The sequence below is a fragment of the Bactrocera latifrons genome, unplaced genomic scaffold (assembly GCF_001853355.1).
Source record: "Bactrocera latifrons isolate USDA-ARS-PBARC rearing strain unplaced genomic scaffold, ASM185335v1 scaffold_116, whole genome shotgun sequence".
Taxonomy (NCBI): Eukaryota; Metazoa; Arthropoda; class Insecta; order Diptera; family Tephritidae; genus Bactrocera; species Bactrocera latifrons.
In genome coordinates, this window is record NW_017534586.1 from 634,846 (window position 1) to 651,625 (window position 16,780).

Sequence of the window (16,780 nt, forward strand, 5' to 3'; positions counted from 1 at the left end):
GTTTTTATTTTACTTTATTTATTTTATTTTATTTTATTTTAATTTAGTTCAATTTAATTTTTTATTAATTTTTTATTTTAATTTAATTTTTAATTTATTTTAATTCAATTTGTTTATTTTATTTTATTTTAATTTTAATTAATAAAATTTGTTAACTAAGATATACTTTGGAACCATCACCCATATTGCACAGTTGAACGCATCACTTTTTCGGGCAGGTTTTTTTGAACCCCCCGTCAAGCTATTTATTATACGAGCATTCATTTATTTTTATTCATTTATCCGGCGACTTTCTTTTGTAACTTTATTTTGTTGTACTACATTCCGCATTTACGCGCACGATTTAAATTTCCATAAATAAATTACAGAGCAGCAAAAACAAAAAGCGCAAGCACAAAGCTCACGTGTTTAACAGTTGTTAAAACGTTTGTGCTGCCACACACTTTCCTGCCTTAACAGGCAGTACCATACACACATTTGTACATGTGTGCGCGTGTGTAAGTGCAGAGATGTAAGCGCGTTGCCGTTTGAATGGCACACCATCACACCCATACACGCACACACGTGCATAAGCTGCCGAGTTAAAAACATAGGCTCAGCGACTGCCGGCGTGGCCGCAATTTTTCATACAGCCGCTTCAGGACAAGTCTACGCCGTGCGGTACCTTTTGAGCGCAATCGCGTTTTTATTCATTGAAATTCATTTGCGTGTAAATATGTTCGTAGTGTATGCAATATATTAAGTGAAAATGAAAACACACACTGTAAGGCCATTGTACGAGCTGCCTGCTGTAATAAAATTGTGTATAAATATTTGTGTAATTGTGTCGGCGGATGCATGCGAAAAATAAATATCATAGTTAAATGAGCGCATAATAAAAGAACGCTGCTGAAAAACATAATCAGTTAAGTAAAGCTGACGTATGMAAACAAAGGCTTATGTGCGTGTGTACAAGCCGTAAGTTGTGCGCATTTAATTTAATCATTTTAACACAAAAATCCGGCAGGAATATGAAAAAACAACGGAAAGTATTTGGGCCTTTATTGCCCTGAAGTAGGTGGAATTATGTCTTAGCTGTTTGCGTGTGACTGTGTATATGTTCACATATAATGAAAATGATGCGGTGAATTATCTTTTGCAGACTTTTCACCTACAAAATGCACTCTACAGTCCAGCTTGTGCTGTGAAGCCGCGAAGAAACTTTAAAATGAATCTGTTAGAAAATGTTCTGTATATATCCGTATTAGCAATTAAAGCTCGTTTTTGTTTACATGGCCATCTCACTTTGCGGCCTCAAGTTTTCAAATATCAGGAAAATTATGGCTTGCCTAAGAATATACGATAAAACAAAAACCTTGAAATTCTAACCAATTTAATTCAATTTTCTTCGATTACAAATAATTTTTCTTTTTTCTTTTTTTTTAGAAAATCTTTATTCACACTTTGTTGTGTCTTCTCTTACAAGAAAAAAAAAAAAAAAAAAAAAAAAAAAAAAAAAAAAAACAAAAACTATAACAAACTTTGCAGGCATATATGTAACTTGAAATTGTGATTATATATCTACGAGAACAATTGTGTGTATTTAATTTAATTTGCATTAGCAGTGAAACAATGGCTTTTAATAATGACTGAATGTTAGTAACGCATGTTTTGTTTGCTAATAGTTAACAACTGTTATGAGTTTCATAAATATTTATCGAACTGATTTTGGTCATGTCTCTCTCGGTTGACGTTGAAAAAGTGGTGGTTATCAATTCATTGCGAGGTTTGTTTAGTAGTTTTTGTATTAGATCTGAAATTTCTTCTTATGGTAGCAAACATTCAGGCGAGTTTAAAAATAACAACTAAGCAAGAGCTAAAATGTGGTGCAGCCGAGCATTTTATACTCTCATACTTTGCATTAAGACTGCCAGAATTTTGGCTTTAAATCGGTATACCCAGCGGTGGGGTTCAAAAAGTCACTTTTTAGAGAATATTCTCCAAATATTTTAAGTTGTTCCAGCAAACAGTTTGGAAGATATGAGCGTAATTGTGACAAATTTTTAACTTAATACAATCGATCGATTACTGGATGTTTTGCAATAGCCTAAAAACCTTATCGGACGGTGGTTGTCAAAGAAAAGTAGCATGGATTAGGGTGTGGTGGAGACATCCAGTCTACCCTTTGTAAGGTTGAGGTTGAAACAGGTCTGCATTCTCAACAAATTTGTGATAGGCTCAAAGCGCTTTCTCGATTTGTAGCAGTCGTTAGTTCTGTTATACTGTATGGGAGTTTTGGGTATCGCAACGAACCGGCGTTCTAAGCTGAGTAAGTGGAATCCCTGTATGACCTGCTTTGTAAGGTAATAAACGATTCCTTTCTGAGGATCGGCTAAGACAACAAGGTAAGCCAAAATATTTATAAATTAATCGCCGATCATTATGGCACGTGAAATCTTGAAATTGCTATTTATTAATTCATTTAATTTATTAATTTATTTATTAAATATAATGTATCCAAAAAAAAAAACTACTTTAAATGCTCGTTTTCTTTGGCCTGAAAGTGTATTTAATCCCTTTCAATTCAATATTTTATTATTATACCCACAAATAAATCCATATATTCGGCAACAAGTTCACTAAAATAATAAAAACCATTATATGTTGTAGTAGTACAGCCCCATCCCAGCAGAATCGGTATAACCGTCAGTACTAACGAACATGTACAAGGCCTGACTCAAAGCCGGAATATTCACCGAACCCTTTAAAAAGCAACGGCTAGTGCTAATCAGTAAGGGAAAAGGAGATGCCAACAGATGGCAAATTGGATGCTTGACAAACCGGGAAAGCTGTTTGAAATGCTACTTAAAGCCAGACTCGAAGCGACTATCAACGAAGCTGGAGGACTATATCCTAAACAACAGGGCTTTAGACCCGGCAGATCAACTCTAGAAGCTTTAAAATCCATTCTCAGCCCAGCATTGCTACGACGCTAAATTAAAACTCGAAATGCCAGACGAGTCGTACTTAATTGGCCACGCGGACGACATTGCAGGAGTAATTACAGCAAGATACACAGAATAAGCGCTAAGAAAGCTTAATCAGGTCATACAGGTGCAAGCATGGCTCGAGGGCACACAACCTCCAGCTCGCTACGGAGAAAAGAGAGCTAATACTGCTGACAAATAAACACATAGAACTCGAGATAAGTGTGCAAACGACTATGGCTATTCCTAGGACACAAAATATAGTAAACTACCTCGGTGTAAGACAGGACCCCAGACTAAGCTTCTGGGTACAAATCCAGCACACCGCAGGAAACGCAGCGAAGATCACCCCTAAATGAGTAGACTAATGTCCAACATATGTAGGAGACCGCAGCCAAGAAAAGAGAAAACTTTTAATGTCGATGACAATCAGCGTCCTATTAAACGGATCTGGGCTGCAGTAAGGCAAATGTGGTCCAAGGGTGGGCGACGGTTCTTTAGAGGACACATACCATTGCTGTGACAGCGCATGTGAATTTTGTGGATTCATATATCGAAGATATATGCTCACTGGTTGATGCGAAGATATCTATTAGATATTTGAGGCTAAGTGAAATATTGCGGCGATTTTATTCAACTTGTCTGAATTTAATATTGAACCTCATCTTCTAACTCATATGTAATTCAAATAAACCATTCGGTGAAATTTAATGTTTCGGGCCGCAGCTAAGCCCAATGAGCACGCACCCTTACTTTTTTCGCTTCGAATGTAATAATACTATAGAAGTCTGTGGGAATTAAAAAATACTATCGGGGAAAAGTGTTGGTTTCGAATTCGTACAAACTTATAGAACTACGAGTGATAACTAAATAGTTAGATAACTAAAGCAAGAAAAAGCAAAGCATTCAGACCGAGCGGCGTTTGCAAATATATTCATGAAGAAATACAAAAAACAACTATTTCTTTGGCATATATTTTGAATATCAGTTAATATTAGCGATCACTGATAAATGTGAGACGGCTATTCTTAAGATTTGTGGCATGGCGGTGATTTGAATGGTTTCATTCCACACGACAAAATTTACAGAAATTCCTAGTGAAATGCAGATATACGAGTATATCGCTACCGAAAGTGCTGTTACGATAAGGTCCATAATACTTTAACTTAAATGTAGCCAAATTTGATAAGCGAATATGCTTTAAGAAAGTAAACAGTTATGTTTATATTATCAGTATTTTGGCTATATAAACATGCAGCACTGACTGCGAAAATATCAGTAACTCTTCAGAGTCACAACATGAAGTTCCTAGTAGTTTTCACCTTGCTCTTTGCTACTGCTTACGCTTCACCAGTACTCTTCCAACGTCAATTGGAAGTACCAGTGTTGGCTGATGAACTCGGAGGACGCATTACCAATGGCCAAACCGCTTCCGAAGGTCAGTTCCCGTATCAAGTTGGACTTTCGTTGAAATTTAGCGCCCTCTCATCTGACTGGTGTGGTGGTTCTTTGATTGGCAGTCAATGGGTCCTTACCGCTGCTCACTGCACTGACGGGTTCGTTAAAAAAAATTCTCCGTTTTTGCCTTTTATTTATTTCTGACTTCTCTGTAGTGCTCAATCCGTGACTGTCTACTTGGGTGCTACCGTTCGCACATCGCCCGAAGTACAAATCACCGTAAGCAGCAGCAACATTATCATACACTCAGGCTGGAACCCCAACACTCTGAAGAATGACATTTCTCTCATCAGAATCTCAGCTGTTACCTACTCCAGCAGAATACAACCCGTCAGCTTGCCCGCCATCTCTAGCTCTTACTCTAACTATGTTGGTGCAACAGCTGTTGCCTCCGGTTGGGGACTCATCAGCGATTCAGCTACTAGTGTGACATCTAACTTGCAGTACGCTTACGTGCCAGTGGTTCCTAACAGTGTCTGCTCCAATGTTTATGGATCTTCGTTTGTGACTTCATCTAACATTTGCATTTCGACCACCGGCGGTATTTCCACCTGCAGTAGTGACTCTGGCGGCCCTTTGGTTGACACCGCTTCAGGCATACAGATCGGTTTGACTTCATTCGGTGCTGCCGACGGCTGCACTAAAGGTTACCCAGCTGCCTTCACCCGTGTGACCAGCTACTTGGACTGGATTAAGAGCAACACTGGCATTTCTCATTAACATTTCTACCTGAACATTTTTGTATAGTGAAACGGTTATGAAATAAATTGTGAAATTATTTGAAAATCTTAACGCGTATTTGGAGACTAGTAATTTTGGATATAAACTGTGTCTTTAGCCAGCTTTGAATTTCAAAATTTTTTCCCAATGAAAATACCATATCCTGATTTTTGAAAAAAAAATTCTTTCATAACTTTTTTTAAACAACAAAGTTTAAATCAAAATATAATAAAAATAATGTTTAATCTGTCAGCGCAAACTCTTCGAAGTGGCTAATTCTAGTATTACAAAATTTATTGGCTAAACACATTTTCGAAACAACGCACACAAGTGGCTTATAAAATAATTGGAAATATTCACTGACAGCAATAAAATGGCCATCGAATATTATTTGCACACAGTGAAGAGCTAATAGAAATGAAGCTTCCTAATGCCAAATGCTACAGTTGCCAGTGACAATAACGTTGGCACTACAGCTTGCAACAAACGCACAGGCACATGCACACAAACACAACTGCGCACAAACAAATAAATGCTTTCACCTGTCAGGCACACATATTCAATAAAAACCAATTATATAACAATACTCACAACAATAATATGGATAAATGGAAAGTAAATAGAAAAGGCAATTGTTCAATTCCACTTGATGATTGTGATTGCGGCAACAATGATGGCATAAAAGCTAGACAATGGCAAATAAAATGCAATGCACAAAGCGGATATCCATGGAAATGCTTGTTACAACAAGCACGAAAGAGGCTTATGGTAGCAAGCTTATATATACTATACTGTATATACATATATATAAATTCACATGTGTGTAGTTATTATTAGTTCATTCTATGTGAGCGTTTTAGGTGTATCTGATATGCATAGATGTTATTTAAAGCATTTTGTGTAGCCAGAGATATTAAAAATTGCTTTAAATATTGGAAGCATTTATTAAGAAGTAGCTGATTTCGAATAAAATATTGATATGTTTGGAATCGTTATGTGTGCAATCTAATCCATCTTCATACATCGTGCCCAATCTTAAAATGTTATAAATGACTAAACCAATCGAACTAGCCTTTTCTCAAGAGTCACCTGTATTTCTATCTATAATTTGAAACTGTCTTATCTTTAAGAAGACGTGTGTCATAAGGTGGGAAATTTATTTGTGAAACTTTGCGTAAAAAGTTGGAGACTCATTCACACTTTAATCCAAATCGCTTTAAGAGATTGTAGGTATTTGAAAGGAACCCTTCAGAATCCTATCGCAACTGCTTTTGCTTGATAACATCTGGGGTACACGCTGCGATATTACTTATTCAAACGAAATTCCCCACACAGCAGTAAATATAGAGCAGATATTTAGAATGATCCATCGCGGTGTTACCTACTTTTTCAAAGCAAAACCACAGAAATTTAAAATGTAATGGAGAGTCTTTATTATCATTCGAAAGAACATTCCTTAGTGAGAGCGATAGCAGTTGCTTCGTCAGGAATTGCTGCAACTCTTCTAACTCTTCTAAAGGATGGAAAAATTGCTCATTAGACGCGTTATCCTGAAATCTTGGAAAACTATCAATATGTTCTATCCGCAAAAATGGGCCTCTTGGTTAAAGATTTCAAGACGCCTCATTGATTAAATTGGATGAATACACCATGAGCCATAAATGATAAAACACAGCTAGAGGTAGTGGACAGAACATTAAAAGACCTTAGAAACTGCTTTGCTTTCATAGGCAGGATAACTTTTGTAACAGGTAAGATTCTTCCTGTCGTTAATAGAGGTAAATATGTAAGCAGATCAAAGCTTATTTAATATCGTCGCCCTTATGTACTTCGATTAACAATATAAAATTACGGACTAATATGAGAGCTCATCTTCATGGAATCACTGGAAACCACTCCAAATTTAAGCAGTATTTGCAATATTCTTCTTTATGAATCTGCAGGCCAAATAGTCCAATGTTTTGAAATTTTAATAGATGCAGTGGGGTATGACATCTAAAATTTGCATGAAAAGGAATTTCATTGGTTGTGCAACAGGGCAATAGTGTCTATCAGGAATGATAGTATCAACGATATAAACGATCTATTTGTTCATAAAGTTCCCAGAGAAATTAAAAAAAAAAAAAAAAATTACCATTATCCCCAGGAGTTAATTAACCCCTTCTAGACTGTCACCACCTAAATTGGCTTTAAAAATTTGGAATTCCAATTATTCTTGTGAGGTGTTTAAGTAATCCAAGCATGTGCAACGGGAAGAGGCTATATATACCGAGGATTCCGATGATCCCAAGTAATCTGCCAATCACATTTAAACAGCTTCAATTTTCAGTGAAAACATCTTTCGATCTAGCTAATTTGCAATTTTCGCGTCTTTCCGTGCTGTGCTTGGGACGTTATGTGGGTATATAACAAAATATCGTTTAATTTTTATATTTAAGATAAAGATATACAAATTTAGAAAGAATATATAATTACCTTTGATAAAGAAATCTAAATTTTTATAATGTTTGCGATTGCTAGACTTGAATTCTTCTTCGAAAACGCAAGCGAACCGAAATTGTAAACACTCTTGGTGTTTACTTTACTGATACTGAACAGGCACACACGCCCAAGTTTGGTGTCATCGATTCCGGTCAGATAATTTTGATGTCAAAGATGCACCACGCCCTTTAAGGTTACTTGTGTAATATATAGATTAATATAATAGAAATCGTCAAGCCGGACAATCACTTAAGCACTGTTTCGATTTCCAAAGTACAAAATATAAAAAAACGTTTTGAACCATTTCAATAAGGCTGAAGTGCTACACAATTTAACAAAAACAAAACAAAGCCCTCATGAACCAAATTTCCCGCTAAGAATCGCTGCTTAATTCCAGCAAAATCGATCTGTTACTGAAGCGGGTGATTACTGATGATGAAAAAAGCGAGTAGTCGTGGCCGAATAGCGATGAGCCGGCACAAACCGTAGTCAAATCAAGATTGACCGTCATCAAAGTTTTCTTATGAGTTGGCATAAGCTTGGTTGTGTGACTTTCATTCATACACCTTTATTTACATTTCGAGCTGCATACATAATATATGTTGCTAAAATAGTATTTTAAGATAAAGAAAAAAAAATATTATAAACAAGAAACGGCAAGAACTATTGCAGTTTTTCACTTACTCATAATAATTTCGAAAAATATATCAATATGAAATTAATAAAAAATATTCCAAAGTTTCCAATTTAACTATTTTTTAGTTTAAAAGAAACCGAAATACTAAAAGAAAGCTCTTCAACACATACTATGACATATCTACAAAGATAACTCAAGGCTTTCTACGTACTTTATCTAACAAATGTCAGTTTTTCAATAAGTGCGTTACGGAAAATACTATGCTTATACTGAAAAGCCAGCTTTAACTTCAGTTTCGTGGACAGTAGAACTGAAAGCTTTACTCAGCTTTTATAGTTTTTGCGCCTTTGTTGAATATCAAGACTATCAGCATTGATTAGATTTATTAAGACATGGCGTAAACATGCTCCAAAAATAATAAATGAGTGGACAATTAACACGTGAGAAGTTACATGTTCAATTCAAGAACGAAAAAATGGTAAGTAACTAAAAAAAAGTGTTTGATTTTATATCCGTTAGACAGCGCTTAAAAAATGAAATTTCGATAAGGGAAGAAAGAAAAATTAATTGATAACCATTATCTATATATAAAAAAAAAATTTCATTACTGTTCTCAAGCCTTTAACAACAGTTCATGACAGATTACAACTCGCACGTGCTTAGACAGCGAAATAATGCAAAAATTGTTAAAACTTCTACAACAAATCATTTAGCATGCGGACCAAAATAAATATGGGGTGTGTTCAGTAGAGCTCACCAGAACCAGACAAATGAGCTTTATTAAATGTGGATTTAAGCATAATACATGTTGAGCAGTTTGCCACCCACCTCTGCAGCATTCACAGGTGCCAGCACAGTGACAGAAAAGGGTGAATGATTAAGTACCGTGTAACCAACGAATAAATGATGAAGTGGTGCTGTTGGCGCCCAGCAAATGTGTAGTAGACACACATTAGAGTTGTTAGTTGGAGTGGCTCGTAATTAAACCGTCATTAGTGCACTACCAGGCGTTGGGTACAAAAGATGGATGACAATTAGGAGTGAAAAATAATTATTGTGGGGGGGAAGTTATAAACTGGACGAAACTTTGCGTGGATAATTTTTTTCATATGGCTCCATGAAGGAGTGGGTGTTGTAACGGAAATCAAAGTGTTAATATTGAAAACAAAGCCAGGCATTAGTTGCCTCTCCCTCTGCACACCAATCATTACAACGAGTAAATAAAAAGTGCACAGAGAAAGAATAGAAAAAAGGCAATGATAAAATCCAGCTTTGGCGGCTCATATGCAAAAGCAGCTAAGTCAATCAGCACCACGCACACACACACGGCTCCAACTAACATAGAATGTGTAAGTTGGCTGATTGACACCATCAAAGCGCTGTTTTTTCCATAATGCAACAAGTAGGGAGAGTAAAACAAAGAAAAAGTTTTGCACAACTCAACCAGCAGTTGCTGAAAGACTCGGCAAAATCAACTGAAATGCACTTTCAGCTGTGAAATGCATTGCGAATTGACTGCAGTGCGTTTCAGTTTTCCTTTCTGCCTTCGTGGCGGCTATAAAAAGTGTGCGTGTGAGAAAAAAGCAATAACTCTGGCAACTTGAGGCTGCCATAAGTGGGAAATGCTTTCATTGCTTAACCTTTTCACTCCAATACGAATTGCAAATTCGCTATTTTCATGGCTTTGCTTTCGCTGCAAATCGATTTTCGTGCAAAGGCGCGCCACAAAGCCAAACAAACTGATTGCTCTCGAACACGCATACGCCATGGCGCACCGATTCCCGTTTGATGCGTAGCACGATGTGAAATGTTGCCCGGAAATGAGCACAATTTGTACTTTAGTACATCATAAAGGCAAAAATATTGCTTTATAAAATGTTTTTTGTTACGACACGAATTAGGGCGCTACTTTAAGAGCAAACAAGCCGTCAATACTTTTTCAGTGTTTATGAGATTAATTTTTAATGAAAGTACATATAAGTTTCGTAACCATCACAATATAGTTCAAAAGCCCGGTGCGGCATAGCTCTGCCGAGGAGAAGTGTGTAAGTGAAATATATTATGCATCCAGTTTATAAATATGCCTAGAAGTCTGCAATAATCTCAATAAAAATAAATTATTTAATTTAGTCAAATAATGTTTTTAGTGAATCTTATCCTTGTAATAGATACAGACTGGGTTTATTTGCTTACAATATTAGAAAAAGTTTTTTCCTGGCTGAAAAATGCTCGAAAAGACAGCCGTCCATATATATATATCGGTGATGTTTCTACTTCAGTCAAACAAGTTTATTAATATAATCGAAGATAAATCGACAAAAATCAAAATAATTAATAAATCGCCAAATATTATCTCAGATTGCAATGCAAGCAAACCGTTCCGACCTTCACAATTTGTTCTTAGTTTGAACCGTTGTCTGGAATTATAGTCTCAAATTTCGTAAATATTTCCGGTTAAAAAAAGGTCTTCCATACAAAAATTTGATTTCGATCGGATACCAGAATCGATACCTTAAAAACAGAGGGACTAGTTCGCGTATAAGTAGAAAAAGAGACAGACATGGCAAAACCAACTGAGCTCGTCAATTATGCTGATCAATTAAATGTGTTTTATTGGGTCACCATAGTTTCTTATGGATTTTTTCAAACTTCCTGTCAACTAGCCTACCTTGTCCAGAGTATAATAAATGAGATAGCAAATATTTTGGTTATACGTTGGTTGCCTTTTATATTTCGAAATTAAGCAACTCTTGTGTTGCAATCTAGCAAAGCACAAATTTATTGTAAAATTTCACATTTAAGTATGCAAACTCAAAACTTTTTGATAAAGAGGCGATACATATGTCGTTTAATGTAACTTAAAATATTCATCTTGGTCGAAAAATGTAATTAAATCACGAACATTTTCGCGCGAACATTTTACAACGTTCGACGTGGGTTAACTTAGCAACAATGCTAAATGTCACATGTCACATCGAAATAATCATTATGGTTTAGTATAGAATTGTCTTTCTCAAATACATGAAATGCATTCGGCGATTTTTACGATGAAAAAGTTCCATTAAATTTTGTGCGTACAATTAAATTTTTGGTGCCAAAACGTTCAGGATGTTGGAAAAGGCCTTCGGTGATAATTGTTTGTCGCGTAGAAGTGTTTTTGAATGGTACAATATATTTAAAGAAGGTCGAGAACGCGTTGACGACGAACCACGTCCAGGACGGCCATTATAATCTGATAATATATAAAAGGAATGGTGCTTGAGAAACGACGGTTAACAGTCAGAAATCTTACTGGCAACGTTGGAATATCGGCAGGAATTAGTGGATACCGTTTTGAGATATAATATGGGAATAAGGAAAGTGAAAACACGATTAGTGCCTCATTTTTTTCGAAAAACAGCGACGCGTTAACATCTGTGACACAATGATTCCACACTACCAGAACATAAAGAAACGTACTATTATTGGCGAAGAATCCTAGATCTATACAGGACAAGAATCAAATTATGTTGACAGTTTTCTTCAATTATCGTGGTTTAGTGCACTACCAATTCCTTCCGACCGGATTTATTATTTGAGTGTTAAGTGCCGTTTGCACCATCTATTCGCGAAAAGAGGCCGGAATCATGTGCCAAAAACTTGTATTTTTTGCATGATACTGCATTGATTCTTCCACCTGATTTAGCTCTTTGTGACTTGTGACTTCTGGTTATTCAGCAAACTCAAACGACCGCTCCGGAGAAACCGTTTTGAGTCAATTGAAGGCATTAAATGTGAATCGCTATGCGCATTGAAGGATATTCCTGAAATTGACTTTAACACCTGTTTTGAAGATTGGAAAAAACTTTCGCACAAATGTACTGAGGCCAAGAGGGCCTTTGAGGGGATGGATATTGATTAAATAGGTATCAGAAGTAAAACGCAAAAGATATTTTCAACGGTACAGAGATATTGATTCTGATGTGATATTGGCTGAAAAGAATACTTTGGGTCAAAAGCAAATTACAGTCATGTTAAATGTTGCACAAAAGACAATTTCAAACCGTTTGAAAGCCATGGGAAAGGTCCAAAAGTGTGGAAAATGAGTGACACATGAATTGAATGAAAGACAAATGGAAAACCGGGCAAGCACGAAAGCAAATCAATTAGGCATCGAGTTGTCAACGGATTTATTTTAGGAATCTTAAATGTATAAAATCTGTGGTTAATCCGGGACAATCACAACATCAACTGCAATCCATTCGGCAAAGCGTTGAAAGCTACTACTCCACCCGCCATATTCATCAGACTTGGCCTCTTTCGATTACCGTTTGTTCTGATCGATGGAACATGCATTGGCTGAGCAGCACTTCGTTTCCTACGCAAAAGTCGAAAATTGGGTGTCTGATTTTTTTGCTTCAAAAGGCGACCAATTCAACTGGCATGGTATCCACAAATCGCCAGAAAAGTGGTCGAAATGTGCAGAAATCACTGGTAAATCCTTTTTATTTCCACAAAAAAAAAAAAAAATTATACCGTTATACTGTTATCTTTATAACTCTTCTTATGAAAACAATTTCGAGTCCAATTCTTTACCGCTATTTAGAGCACAGTCAATTTCCGCCCATCAACTAGACGATAGATATTGACTTGAGAGAAACAAAAAGTAGCGAACCAGTACTTCTACAGTGTCATCATTAAGGGGGAGGGGGAAGACGGTTTCATGGTAAACAAAAAACTACCCTACATTGTCAAAAGTATGATCAATAATGTAAAAAAGTTTCGAATATAACTTTATTCAATACATATTTAAGAAATAAATTCGCCAAAAAATTCTCTGTTTTATCCTAGAAAATTTAACCTCCTCTAAAAAAAAATATGAAACAATAATGTTTTCGGCATGATATCTATATTATTTCTTTTTCTTTAATTTTATCAGAGACTTAACACCTTCATTCATTGGTAAAAATACCTAAATATTTTTAAAAGCTGTAAAAAGTGATGTTAGTCAAAATTACGTGTTAATATTCATAACAATACCTTCATAATTTACATATGTATATACATACGTAGATACATATGAATTTGTTAGTATCTACCCACGCGACCACTTCCACCCTAAGCACTTAAGATTACCGAAAAAACATATAGCTACAGATGTATACATGTGAGAGCAGCAAAATCCGGAGAAAAAATTCCGAAAATTTCATTTCAAAAAGAAACCAGACTACCGTTAAATGAGTTGGATATATGAAATCATTATCATTTGACACAAGTAGAATCTGGAAAATTGAAATCAAATCATTTTACGTGCCTCGCATGCAAAGAGAAATACACTTAACTGTAATACCGAGATGCAACAAAGGCAGACAAACGGCAGTGTGAATGGGTAGCAACAACACTACACTGACACATTAGCACATAAAAACAATTCACCCCGCCGAATGAAGGGAAAACAAATACACCTTAGACACATAAGGAACACACAAGGCCGGCACAAGTGCCTTACGGAACAGAGAACCAACAACAAAGGCATATTTATGCAAGTAGCGATATAACAAGACATTCGCAAGCACACATGTCCCGCTATGTAAATATAATATATTGTATACAGTTGTATCTAAGAACCTTTCGATTCACAAAGAAAAATCGTAACCAGTGCGTGTAAATCTGTAAACAAAGTTAAATTTGTCGAAGAACCAGAAAAAGAAAACTTTAATATTAGCATTTTTACAGGGTTTGACTAAAATATGCACTTCCAGAAGTGTTGCGAACATTTATTAAAAATTTTCCTTCGAGCGTTTGCAATTAAAAATCATTTTCACTCTTCTCCTCAGAAACCTCTACTGATCCTTCATAATCACTTCAGAAAAATTTTTCCACCTCATATCTCATTAACGAGAGAGGAAAAAGTAGAACACAACTCGGGTGTGTAAAAATCAACTATCTTTAAAGATTGAGGGGACTAAAATCAAATACACTTCACAAACAGAAATGCTATGATCAATTATTTTTAACGCTTCCAAATTGAAAATTTATTAAGTCACATTTCTATATATACAAAATCCATCACTGATATTAGTAGTATGCAATACCGGTGACACCGCGGATCCAGTCCAAATGGCGACTGACACGTTGGAAACCAGATGGCAGACCAGCGGTGCAACCGGCGGCAGCAACGAATGAAGTCACACCAATCAACACTTGGTTGTTGTCCACAGCCAATGGGCCACCAGAGTCACCACTGCAAGTCGAACGTCCGCCGTTTGTGGAAACACAGATGGTGTTGTCAGTGACAGTGCTGCTGCCATAGACACTAGCGCATTCGCTGTTGGAGATCACCTGAACACTGACGTATTGCAAATGGTCTTGGTTGTTGCCCGAAGTGCCACCCCAGCCCGATGCGGTAGCCCATTGACCCTCATAGTTGCTGTATTGGTTGAAAGATGGCARTCTGATGGCTTGAATGTTGCCAGAGAACGAGACAGAGTGGATCCACAGGAGAGTGACATCGTTATCCAGAGTATTAGAGTTGTAATTGGGGTGCTGGTGGATATCCTGGGAGTGGATGGTGGTTGCATATTGGTTGCCATTAGATCGCACAACGCTACCTAAGTAGACGGTGATGSTGTGAGCGCTGTAATGATGAAAGGGAACATTTTTAAATTGAAAATTTTCATTTCTTTTAGTTGATTAAAAACTGTAACTTACCCATCTGTGCAGTGAGCGGCAGTCAGAATCCAATTTGAGCCAATTAAGGAACCACCACACCAGTAATTGCCTGAATTCTTCGATAACAGTAAACCAGCTTGATAGGGAACCAAACCATCCCAAGCGTAATCACCATTGGTGATGCGTCCACCCAAAACTGGAGACTCGGGTAAGTCCTCGATGAAAGCGGTCTTTTCGTAGACCGGAGTTGCAGAGGCTGCAGCCACAAGGAGTGCTAAGACAACTTGAAATTTCATGTTGATTGCTTGAGTTAAGTGAATTCACTGTGACTGCGTTGAGTTCAGCGCAACCTTTTATAAGTCAATACAGCGGAAACGGGTGAGATATTGCAAATTTAAAACTGTTGCAGATAGCCAAATTTTGATTAGAAATCATAAATTTCTCTCATAATCCGTATTTGTTGGGCATAAATTACTGTTATCACGGAAATGGCATTTTCGAAATTAACGCTTTAGTGCTCAATGAGTTTTGGTTAGAAAATACTATAATTGGCAAATCACTGTGTGTTTGATTTTGCTGACGTGATTTTACTAATTTTTTTACTTTTTAACTTTTTTTTTGTTTTTCGGTGGTACGTAACTAATAATATTTAATTTAATTGTACACATTGAACAGGATACATTAAGTTTGTTACAATTTTGGTAACAACCAGAAGCAAACGTCGGATATTCTATAAAACATATAATATAATATATTGGGCAGTCGAAAAAGTATTTTCGCATTTCTAATCAAACTTCGATTTATTTCTTTATATTTGTTAAGAACCAAATATGTACCATTTTGTTCGATCAATTTTTGTCAATTTTCCGCTGGAGACATTATTCCCTCCGGGTAAAGCTTTTCTGGTTTCTCGGCGAAAAATTGCGACAGATAATTTTTACAGGCTTCTCTGGAAGCTAACTTCACTTTATTACTTGGTTAGGGGTAATCAGAGTTTTCAAGAAAAAAATTGTTTTCCTTAAGTGCAGTATCATAAATATATTCTCTGAAAACTTCACGTTGATACGATAATTAGCTTTGAGTTGTTTGACAAATAACAAAGAGAGCACGGGCACTTCAAAGCGCTCGGGAGAAACTTTAAACGCGTTTTTCTCAAAACTATGTTTTTTGAACTGGTGACAACTGTAACTCGATAACCGCTCAGTAGATTTTAATGAAATTTATACAGCTTTTAGAGTACATAATAAACTCGGCCAGATCGAAGCATTTTTTTTTTCAAAAATTTCGATTTTTTAAGGCCAATTAACTGTTGATTTTATTCCCAAAAATTTAGAAAAAAATTCCTGAGGCCGCTTGTTTGCTAATTTTGAAAAAAAAAACTCGTTCGATCAGGCCCAGGATTATCTATTTATAAAACAATTTATTTTATTGTCCGATTGATTTTAGATGAATCTCCAAGGACTTATAGTTGTCACCGCACGTACCTTTTTTTTGGAGCTGTTCCAACACAAACTATTATAACTTTGGAAATGAAATTTTTTGTTTGAAATTTTCGTGACTTCAAGCCAACATATTCTATAATAATGCCGTAGTACTACTTTTGTAAGAACAAAAATTTATTAGAAAACAAAAAAAAAAAACAAGTAAGGAAGGGCTAAGTTCGGGTGTCACCGAACATTTTATACTCTGATATCGCATGATAAAGTGATAATCGAGATTTCAGGCGTGGTTGTGAACCGATTTCACCCATATTTGGTACATGTCATCACGGTGTTAAGAAAATATTATATACCGAATTTCATTGAAATCGGTTGAGTACTTCCTGAGATATGGTTTTTGGTCCATAAGTGGGCGACGCCATGCCCAT

At 36.2% G+C, this 16,780-nt stretch overlaps 2 protein-coding genes across 2 annotated transcripts; one reads left to right on the plus strand and one right to left on the minus strand.

The window, feature by feature from the left end:
- The first annotated feature begins 4,258 nt into the window (after window positions 1-4,258).
- Window positions 4,259-5,171, plus strand: LOC108977154 (serine proteases 1/2-like). Its single transcript, XM_018946730.1, has 2 exons — window positions 4,259-4,522; window positions 4,580-5,171. Exons 1-2 carry the CDS (start codon window positions 4,266-4,268, stop codon window positions 5,142-5,144), a joined length of 822 nt encoding a protein of 273 aa, XP_018802275.1. The 5' UTR covers window positions 4,259-4,265; the 3' UTR covers window positions 5,145-5,171.
- A 9,077-nt stretch (window positions 5,172-14,248) lies between these two features.
- LOC108977164 (serine proteases 1/2-like) lies at window positions 14,249-15,227 on the minus strand. The gene is made up of 2 exons (XM_018946742.1): window positions 14,953-15,227; window positions 14,249-14,878 (listed from the first exon to the last, which is right to left on the minus strand). The coding sequence occupies exons 1-2, from the start codon at window positions 15,207-15,209 to the stop codon at window positions 14,320-14,322; spliced, it is 816 nt and encodes a 271-aa protein (XP_018802287.1). The 5' UTR covers window positions 15,210-15,227; the 3' UTR covers window positions 14,249-14,319.
- Between the last annotated feature and the right edge of the window lie 1,553 nt (window positions 15,228-16,780).